Source organism: Apis dorsata, unplaced genomic scaffold (assembly GCF_000469605.1).
Source record: "Apis dorsata unplaced genomic scaffold, Apis dorsata 1.3 scaffold_360, whole genome shotgun sequence".
Taxonomy (NCBI): domain Eukaryota; kingdom Metazoa; phylum Arthropoda; class Insecta; order Hymenoptera; family Apidae; genus Apis; species Apis dorsata.
The window spans coordinates 114,414-124,941 of NW_006263625.1; the positions used below are offsets into that span (position 1 = coordinate 114,414).

Genomic DNA, 10,528 nt, shown 5'->3' on the forward strand with positions numbered 1-10,528 from the left:
TAAACTAAGTATATTCATATTATATATATCAATTTTTAAATTTTTTTTATTAACTGATTTTGTATGAGGTATAATTATTAGTATTTTCTATTTAAATATTGTTATGACATTAAATATATCACAGCAATATTTAAAAAAAATATTAATAATATTTAAAACTGCTGATATATGCACTTATTAATTAATTTTGTAATCATATAATATATAATACAATAAGGTCATGTAATTTACAAACACCTTTATAAAAAATTACATCATTTAATGTCATTTAAGAATATATTTATTTCGTTTTACATATGTTTAATATATTTTTTAAGATTTTAGAAAATAGAATAGACATATTCTTTGAGAACTATATAATATAAATTTTAAATTCTACTGCACTGGAATATTTATAATATTCTTAATAATTGTTTTCAAAATTTTATCTTAAATGTATAAGTAAATATATCAATATATTATTTTTGTATAAATAAATGGATTTATTTTATAAATCATCTTTCAATTTGTTTGTACAATTTGCTAGCTGCAAAATATAAATTAATATAAGTCACCTCAAAGAAAAAATAATAATTAATATACAACCTTGATATAATTTTTTCTATATAAATTTTACATAAGATTAATTTTGGTAAGGTTGTAAAAATATTTTTCAAAAATTAAAAAAAAAAAGATTATAAATAATGAGTCTTATAAATGTATAATAATATGCCCTTAAAAGAAATGAGATGTAATACTTTAAAAATTAACACCAATATCATAGTATTACATTCTTTTACATTGTTTTATGATATTATATAATTAAAATAAATTATTAAATATATTTAGTCATTGAATTTTGTTAGTATAAACAAATAATATAAATGACTAATTAGTAATTAGAAATACAAATGACTAATCTGTAAATAGTATTGTATATAATAAAGATTATATTTTATGTAAAAAGTAAATATTGCATTGATGAGATATAAATTGAATAGTTTGTACATAAAAACATTTGTATGAAAAATTCATAAAAACTATATATCATCTTTCTTTTTCTTATAAGGGCATAATTTTATGAATAATAACTTATTGCACGCAAAAATTAATCAATAGTTGGCTGTGCATAAACTTAATCTTAATAGATTTCAGAATATGTTCTTATATTTAACTAAATGTTTGTAAATTATTAGTTATATATGTTGTATACATTATAATTTTTCAAAGTACTAGAATAGTGCATATATTATGTATTATACATAAAATCAATATTCTTTTTATATTAATTTATCGAATACTAGTAAAAAGATTTAATACAGACTTATTTTCTTTCTGACTACGTGCTTTACTGAACACATTCCAAAAACGCAAAGTTTCATCTCCAGCACCAGTTACAATAGCTTCACCATCTGGTGACATAGCTAAATATAAAACTCTATATGAATGTCCTGTTAATTTTGCAACTTGGGTTAAACTGGGATATTTCCAAACCAAAATTTGGTTTTGAGAATAACCATGTGTACTGACTAGTTCTGAACTATGCTTACTCCAAGCCAAATTACAAACTTGAGAACCAGTATCTACACATTGCATTGGTTGACCCGTCAATGTGTTCCAAAATCTAATACATCTATCTGCTGTACCACCACCAGAAGCTAAAAGACCATGATGATGTGGAGACCACGCAATAGCTTTAACTGCTGCTAGATGTTCAGTGTATGTTTGTATTGGTGAAAGGGAATGTAAGTTCCATACATAAAGACGGTTGTCATTTCCACCAGAGGCTAAATATTGATTATCTGGAGACCATTTGAGTCCACAAACTTCTTGCCTGTGAGCTCCTAGACGTCTTTCACTGACAACACAAGGAGTTCTAACATCTCTTTGTAATATTAACCTATCTCTACTACCAGATGATAAAACTTCACCATTCCAAGCTAGTGCTCCAACTCTTGCACTATGTCCTTGTAATTTGCTTACTTGTTTACTTACAGCTACATCCCATACTTGGATGTAGCCCAAATGTGTACCAACTGCAACTAGGTTTCCTCTTTCATTCCAAGCAACTGATGTTACACTATTACCATCACTGGATAAATCACATAATCTAGTCACTTGGCTGGTACACGCAGACCACAAATAAACACAACTACCTAGACCAACACTAAGAACATTTTGAGAAGACCAGTCAACAAGATTTAAATAAAAATCATCTTGCAATTCAGGAGCATCCAATACTTTAAAAGGTATTCTGGAAATCTTTCTTGTTGCTTTTCTTGGTGATCTTAAAAGTTTCTGACTTTTAGCACTCAATGGTGATAAAGAATAAGGTGAACTTTGATCCAATAGTGTGTGGTCTTTTGTAGGTGTAATGTATTTAAAGAGATTTCTGGTAACTAATGGTGATAATACTCTTCTTTCTTCACATTGTCCTTTTACATCTTCTATACTTGCTCCAAGAAGTTCATTTTTTAGAAGACAAGAATAAGCAATACCATCACGGTTACTTTCTCCATTTTCGCGAGTCTTCTTTGTAACTATACCATTCCGATTATTTTCTGATATCATTGAAAATGTTGTTTGCCAATTATTGCCCGATCGTGTTGGAATAAATCGATCGAAACTATTGTTCATCATCTTAGTTGGCGAAAAATATACTGATGAATGAAGTCCAGAACCTGCCAGACTATCTATATGACTCTCGCTGTTTGACTTCAACAGCCGTTTCTCGTATTCGTGATGAAACATTTTTTTAATGCTACTCTTTCACATTCAGTCACATAATTGTTCAAACACGTTTTCTTTTCTTTAAATCACGTAGATAGCACATACATTGTCATTTCTCATGCAAGTCACTGTATTGATGAAATTAAGTACAGTGTATCATCAAATCGCTATTCAACGTCAACTTGGAAAATTTTCGATACGGAAATAAAGAGGTTGAACGTGATTCTCCAATCGAAATGCTTAGTTTGAAGTACTACGTTTGAAAACAGATGGGCAAACATCTGTATAAAAAGATGCAATTGAATGAATATCCATCTAGCGACATTCTTACGAAGTTATAATGAAATGTTAGTTTATAACGTACTTTTTAAAAAATGTATAATTTAATGATTCGTGAAATTTGTAAAAGTAATCTTTAAATAGATTTTATATGAAATATTTAAAAAAAAATGTATTCCTATTATATATTTTATAATATAATTTACGATTTTGTAAATATAAGGTACAAAATAATTGACACATACATCAAAGTTATACGTATATATTCATGAAAGATTATACAATTTTCAGTTAGCAGTTGAAGAAAGTAAGTTATATGATTATTTTATATATTTCATACTCTAAAATTCTTAATATCAATTTGTTTAAAACTTTATTTATAAAATCATGTACATTCCAAATTAAAAGTGCATAGTAAACAATAAAAAATTTAAAATATAAGTAGAACTAACCTTAATGTTCGATATTAATTTACAACTTATACAAGTTGCATAATTATTTTATTTTAACGATTATCATAAAATATTTATATGTATTTTAAATTTAATGTTGAAGTTTTTTAGTTTATATTAGGTCTTAAATTATTAATTTAATGTGTTTTATGCTAATAAAGTAAAAATATTTTTTTAATCAAAAAGTAAGTATATATATTTATACAATTAGGTATTTAAAAAATATTATGATTATATTTAATATTATCACATATATAAAAACATAAAATTTGACTTAAAATTCTAGTCTTATTTAATCTTTGCCGATAATGACGATCATTGAGCTAAACGAAGAATTATTGAAAATTTATTATATTTAATCTAATGATTTAAAAAATTACTATTATTTAAATAATAATCTATTATTTAAATAAAATCTGTGTTCTATTGAATTATAACATTGTATGTATATACATACATACATGCTTGCTTAGATTAAGAAATTTACGATAATGAAAATAAAAACAGTTAGAATATAAGTTTATATTTGTATAGCAATAAATATTGTATTTTTAAATAAAAAATTATTTTATATTAATATAATGTTTCTTACAATATATATATATCAAAGAAACACTTTTTACTTGTTAGCCAACAATTCTAATCGAATAATGTATTTGAAGATATTTTGAAAAATTTAAATTTTAAAATTTTCTAATAAAATTATTAGAATTATATATATGATATCATTAAATTCATTTTGTTATATTATTATTATTATTATATTTGCTATATTATATTATATTAGAAAATGTATATCATTTAAAATGAACTTAACCTTAAAATAATTTTTTATTTGATAAATTTTTACATGCATATTTTAATGCATTTTTAGATTTAATTTTTAGAAATTAAAAAATTAAAAATAGATTTAAAAATGTAGTGATAAATTTGTAATTAAAGTTACTTCATATACACATAATGTTATATTATCATATATTATATAATGTGTATATTATCATATACACATTATTTATCATTGTTATCGCTGAAATATAATTCGATTATAATTAGCTAACTTTAAGAATTTAATGTTTATATTAATTTAATCGTAGTATTTTGAAAGCATGTATTTTACTTATTAAAATTTAATCTTACTAATTTTTATAATTTAAAGATTTTTTCACTTAATTTTTTTTCTCTTGAACAATCTTGTATAATCTTTAGATATTTTTTATAATATATAATTACATTTAAAATTTTTAATTATAAGAATGTATATAATTTCAGTTCATTTGAAAAAATGGGAGGTCATGGTCATGCATCTTCAATAAAAATACCGAGTCCTGACATATATAAAGTAGAAGATGTGCCAGAGCTCAAAATGGTTCAAGAAAAACTAGCTAAACATGGATTGAAAGATCCTTGGTTAAGAAATGAAGTTTGGCGTTATACAGCACTTCCTGGTTCTTCTCATACTTTACGAGTATTTAAATCTCTTACCAGGGGTATGCTACTTGGATTTGTTGCATTTGTAGCAACACTAGGTATAGAAAAATCTCTTGGAATTAGTTATGATCCTAAACATGATGATCACGATCATGATAGTCATCATTAATTTTATTTAAAAAATAATTGGCAATATAGAGAAATATTATAAAATCGCTTAATTATTATTGTATATTATAAATTTGAAAATAAATTATAATTTAAATGAAATGATTTTATTGTATATTTAATAATTAATTAATGATTTATATTATATGAGGATTAATATGTGTAAAATGTAGAACCACCACAGAATATATAAGAAATTAAAAATTTAAAAATTTTATTATTTATATTTGATCTTGAATTTTTATTGAAAAAATTATTTAAAAAATTTTTAATATTTTAATTTCTAATCAAATAATTTTTTTTAAACATTTTTTTATGTCAAATGTTCTCAGAATATTTCAAATATTTCTCAGAATATGAATATTAATAAATGTATATAGATGCATACATATCTGAATATATTACATAAAAAATTATATAAATCTTCTTCAATTATATAAAAAAATTATAATTTTATGTAAACTATGTATAAATTATATATTTTTATTTATTTATTTCATTATACAAAAATTAATAAATTTTTGATATTTCAAATTCAAATTATAATACAAAATGCAATATCTTTAATAGTATTAATAATATAATTATATTATATATATAATAAATTAATTATTTATGTAAAAAATATTCTATTTAATAATATATGATTGCTTATATTTTTTTTACCACTTTGTTTCATTATTAGAGTTAATAGTATTGATACTAATATTGTTACTACAATAGCTAATGTGCTATTATTATACAACACAATGATGAGAGTAAATATTGAAATTTCAAATGTTGCAAATAACCATTCATTTCCATATAATAATACTTGATTAAAAGAATAATTGTTATCTGCAAAATTTATATACAGTATAAATTATGATGAAAAATATTTTCTTTTTTTTTCTATTAAAAACACATTACCAATATAGAAAGTTGATTTCTCTTCATTGTAAAAAAATATATTGAATAATTTCTCTAAGAAATGCTGTTCTTTAATAATATAATCCTCATTTTTTATGCAATGATCTATAAATTTACATAAGAACTGTTTTATTTTCAATTGATTATTAAATATATATTCCCAATTTGTAGTTGCAGAATAGAAATTATTTATAAAATTATGTCGTTTCTATGAATTAAAAATATATATAATTTATAATTCCAAAAAATTTTGATTAAAACTATATTATACATACAATATTTGTCAGTTTTAAGTTTTTGTTGAAAGTAATTCTGAAAGTTTTTGTTAAGTATAATATAAATGTTTGTTGAGTTGTGCCTGGAACAAGACCTCTGTGTGCACATAAATTATTTTTTTCCATTTGCAAATTATTAATTAAAGTAGGTAAATCTGTATCTGCAAATCCATGCACTGATCTAAATGTAAAAAAAAGTATTAAATTACAATATTTTATTTTTTAAATTTATATACTTTGATATTAATATGTATTACCTTCCATGAATATAGAAACCATAATAATTAAATGGTAAAATAAATACACTAATATTTGCAATTGAACATAAATTTACAAATTCTTGCATTCTGTTTATAATACATTGTTCAAAAAATATAATAGATATCAACCAGTGAATACAATAAATTAAAATATATATTAAGGTACATATTGTATAGTATAAAATAAAATCATAATTATTTTCAGAAAGTATAAATGTTAATTCTGGTATTCCAACAATCCATGGACACAATTGTATTATCTATTTAAAATATATTTTAATTTAATTTTGTTTAATTTTTTTTTAATTTATTTTTTTATAAAGCTTAAATTTACCTGAAAAATACATAGAACAGCAAGTAATTGTATCATAATATTTATTTTTCTTTTTGTTTGAAGATTTAACCATTTATTTGCAATGAAATATGTTCTCCAAATACTAATAGGTAAATTATCAAAATTACTATCTTTATTCATTATTTGAGTAGAAATTTTTGATATTGAATTTTCAGTTTTTTGTTTATCAACTGAAAAAGATTTATTAAAATTCTTAGGATTTTCATATTTCTTTAATTTATATAATATTTTTTTGCGTTTGGCTGTTATTATTTCTGATGTCATATGAAAATGTTTATTTTTAGAAAATTTATTGATATAAAACTCATTTATAGATAAATATGGAAGATCGTGTTTACATTGATTATTTATTATCTTTGGTTGTTCCCAATCGATAAAAAATATATCAATATTCCAATACTGACAAATAAATCCAAGTATTTCTATAAACTGAAAAAATTATTGAGATTAAAATATTTAAAAGTTAGCTATAATTAATTGTATTTATATTAATATCTTATGTTTAAATACTTACTTTAGAAAAAAATGCTATTACTGTAAATGTTTTTATCATTTTTTCATTAACATCTTCAGGAAAAAAAATACATGGTATTGTTTTTCCTTTATAAAACATAAATAGATATAAACATAAAATGATTAAGCATAAAATAATTATATTTCCTATAATACTCATAGTATAAATAAAAAACCAAATAACTACAAATATATTAATTGAAGAAGTATGATGTTGTTTAATATAATTCCATGTTTTTATTCCTGATAATGGTAAAGCCAATACTAACAAAATTCCAATAATTATCTAAAAACATTTTAATATATTATGATATAATGATAGAAATATTATTTTATATTTTATATTATATTTTATATTTTATATATTAGATTTATATTTATTTATATTTTTACCATAAAATATGAATTTATATTATTATCTTTTACAATAAATTTAATTTTATATTCTAATGTAATTTCTACTATTTTATCAATCTGTTCATATATTAAATCAGCATATTCAATAATTAATAATGGTGGAAATATTTTATTCTTATCTTTTGTATTTTGAACATTAATTCTGTAAAAAGTATATATATATATTATAAGTTGTTATAATAGATATTGAAATTAATATATGTATAATTTAACCAAATTAAATTAAAATTATGAAAAATAAATGAAAAACTTACATTACATTTAGTGATTTCATATAACGTAATACATATAATTTATTGGCTTTTTCATCAATATCATTTATTGTGAAATTTGACAATCTTTTCAAACTACCAATGTTGTCAACAAAAAAAAATTTTCGTACTAATTGCCAATCTGATATTTTATTATAATCCTAAAATAATTTATACTATACATATATATTATATTTATTATAATACATATTTTGATAAAATCAAGTTACATAATCAAAACAAATATTGGCAATAACAATCATGAATATATTATTTGAAAATATTAATTAATATTAATTAATTACTAATTTACTTACTTGATTAATATTTTTAATAAGTATAGGTACTGCATACATTAATTTATTCTTATTTTTTGTAAATGTTAAATATGGATACATAAATTCCATCTTTATTTGCATTAAATTTTTAATTGAAAGTTTACATTTTTTTTCAAAGTCAATACCAAATCTAACATGTTCCAACAAATTGCATGGAATATTAGGTTTACCAATGAATTTCAAATTACCATGTAAAGAAAATGTAACAATTGTAAAATTTAATATATTATCCTAAAAAAATATAACATTTACACTATAAACTATATTAGATTTATTTAATAAATGATTATAAAAATGTATATACATACATTGCTTTCTTTCATAAAACTGTAATTTTGTGTAATTTCTTTACTATTTAATATAGTTGTAGTTTCATTTTTATTATAAAATAACCATATAGATGCTTTTTGTTTCTTCATAAAAAATTTGCATGCAATATCATTAATATAAAGACTTAAAACACATATATTTGATAAATGTTCACATGCTAATTTATCTTCTTTCTAAAAGTGTACAAAAATTATTTTTTTATTCTTATATCCTTATTTATTTTCTTACCTTACAAAAATATATAACTTTTTCAAGTTCATTTCTCAAATAATAACTATTTATATGTTGATTCTTAAATTTCATTTGTAATGTAATTTTTGAATTTTGTTTATCAAAAAAAGGATTTTTATATAAACAGTAATTCTGTATCAATGTATAATGATACTTTGTAAAATATGTATCATTTTCATAATAATTATATTCAAAATTTTTGCAGGGTAAACATTTAGATCCAGCCAAAAATGGATAAGTATTATTTACACATGAAATACAATACATAGCATCTAATAATGTTCCATCTAAATTTCTATCTACTATAAAATAAAATGTTTAAAAATATAATTTAAAGTTTTTTAAATTCAAATAATATTTTACATATTATAATAATTGCATTACCATTAAATAATATAATAAAATACATAATTTAAAATAAATTGATTTAAATAATATATATTTTTTGATTCTTTAATTATTACCTTGTATTTCATTAGAAGAACATATGCATGTTGCATTGTTACATGATATACAATCGTTTCCGTCTGATGTTACTGTAGCATTAATGCCACAAGATATACATATAGGATAACCATCTTTGAAACCAATTTTTTTACTAAATTTATTACAAATACATCGTAATCCTACGAATAAAATGATCTAAATATTTGTTTAAAATGTTTTAGGAAAAATAATTTTAAACTTACGATCGTCAGATGGCTTTAGGTTTTTGTTAACATCACATTCTATGCAAGAAAGTGTCACAATATCAAAATGTTCATTATTTTTACATTTTGATGGTTCAGAAAATTCAAGCAATTCTTTGCTTGCAATAACAATTAATATAAAATTTATGTAATAAATTAAAAGATAAAAAAAGATATATCTTTTAATACAGTAACACATTTTATATTTATTTAATATTTGTGTATAGCTTTTGTTTCTATGGTAACCAGATATAGAAGTATATTATTATATTAAATTATAAATGTTGAATAATTATACTTAAAGAGTTAAAAAACTTAAGATGTTTTTTGCATAAAATTTAATGTATATCTGGCAAATATTTATTTATATTCATTTATAAATGAGAGAAAAATTTTAAAAAATATTTCATTGGAAAATAAAAGTACAAATACTTTTTATTTAAAAGTACAATATAAATTACTAAATATTGAAATAATAAAAAAATAAAAATTCTTTTTACTTTTATGTACTTAAGCATTTTTAATTTAGCATAAATTAAAATTATTTTTATATTATAAATATTTTATACTGCAATATTCGTTTGAATTCTACAGACAACTACTTGCGCTGTTAGCGATGCGCGTTGTCTTGCGCAGTAAGTTACGCGCTCATGTATTATGTGGGGAAAATACTGGTACCAGTTATGCCTCAATCGCCGTACCATACGGATAGATGAGAGGTACGCATATTTCAGATATATAATTTAAAATCATACATTATACAATGTTATACAATATTATACAATATTATACAAATGTTAAATTTGAAATATATATTTGAATATATGTATTATATGTTTTAAATATATTTATTTGCGAATTTGTTAATTTCGCATGTTTCTTTTTTGCGAATGTTTAGTAATGTATAGTACATATATATATATA

At 21.0% G+C, this 10,528-nt stretch overlaps 3 protein-coding genes across 3 annotated transcripts; 1 reads left to right on the forward strand and 2 right to left on the reverse strand.

Annotated features, from left to right (window-relative positions):
- Positions 1 to 242: 242 nt before the first annotated feature.
- LOC102671623 (fizzy-related protein homolog) lies at positions 243 to 2,978 on the reverse strand. The gene has a single exon (XM_006618566.2). It carries the CDS (start codon positions 2,728 to 2,730, stop codon positions 1,270 to 1,272), a length of 1,461 nt encoding a protein of 486 aa, XP_006618629.1. The 5' UTR covers positions 2,731 to 2,978; the 3' UTR covers positions 243 to 1,269.
- Positions 2,979 to 3,117: 139 nt separating this feature from the next.
- On the forward strand, positions 3,118 to 5,138 carry LOC102671759 (NADH dehydrogenase [ubiquinone] 1 beta subcomplex subunit 3). The gene is made up of 2 exons (XM_006618567.2): positions 3,118 to 3,295; positions 4,710 to 5,138. The coding sequence occupies exon 2, from the start codon at positions 4,723 to 4,725 to the stop codon at positions 5,035 to 5,037; it is 315 nt and encodes a 104-aa protein (XP_006618630.1). The 5' UTR covers positions 3,118 to 3,295; positions 4,710 to 4,722; the 3' UTR covers positions 5,038 to 5,138.
- Positions 5,139 to 6,205: 1,067 nt separating this feature from the next.
- Positions 6,206 to 7,389, reverse strand: LOC102671902 (meckelin). The gene is made up of 5 exons (XM_031511897.1): positions 7,350 to 7,389; positions 7,174 to 7,264; positions 6,815 to 7,005; positions 6,565 to 6,740; positions 6,206 to 6,401 (listed from the first exon to the last, which is right to left on the reverse strand). Exons 1-5 carry the CDS (start codon positions 7,386 to 7,388, stop codon positions 6,206 to 6,208), a joined length of 693 nt encoding a protein of 230 aa, XP_031367757.1. The 5' UTR covers position 7,389.
- Between the last annotated feature and the right edge of the window lie 3,139 nt (positions 7,390 to 10,528).

What these genes read in the sequence shown, in the direction of transcription:
- LOC102671623 (XM_006618566.2), bottom strand. Translation starts at nt 2,730, where the DNA reads ATGTTTCATCACGAATACGAGAAACGGCTGTTGAAGTCAAACAGCGAG.
- LOC102671759 (XM_006618567.2), top strand. Translation starts at nt 4,723, where the DNA reads ATGGGAGGTCATGGTCATGCATCTTCAATAAAAATACCGAGTCCTGAC.
- LOC102671902 (XM_031511897.1), bottom strand. Translation starts at nt 7,388, where the DNA reads ATGATAAAAACATTTACAGTAATAGCATTTTTTTCTAAA. An exon ending in AAAGATAATAAATAATCAAT is followed by an intron (nt 7,006 to 7,173) that starts GTAAACACGATC and finishes AATCTTTTTCAG; the next exon opens with TTGATAAACAAAAAACTGAA. An exon ending in CAATGTATTATAAACAGAAT is followed by an intron (nt 6,402 to 6,564) that starts GCAAGAATTTGT and finishes TTTTACATTTAG; the next exon opens with ATCAGTGCATGGATTTGCAG.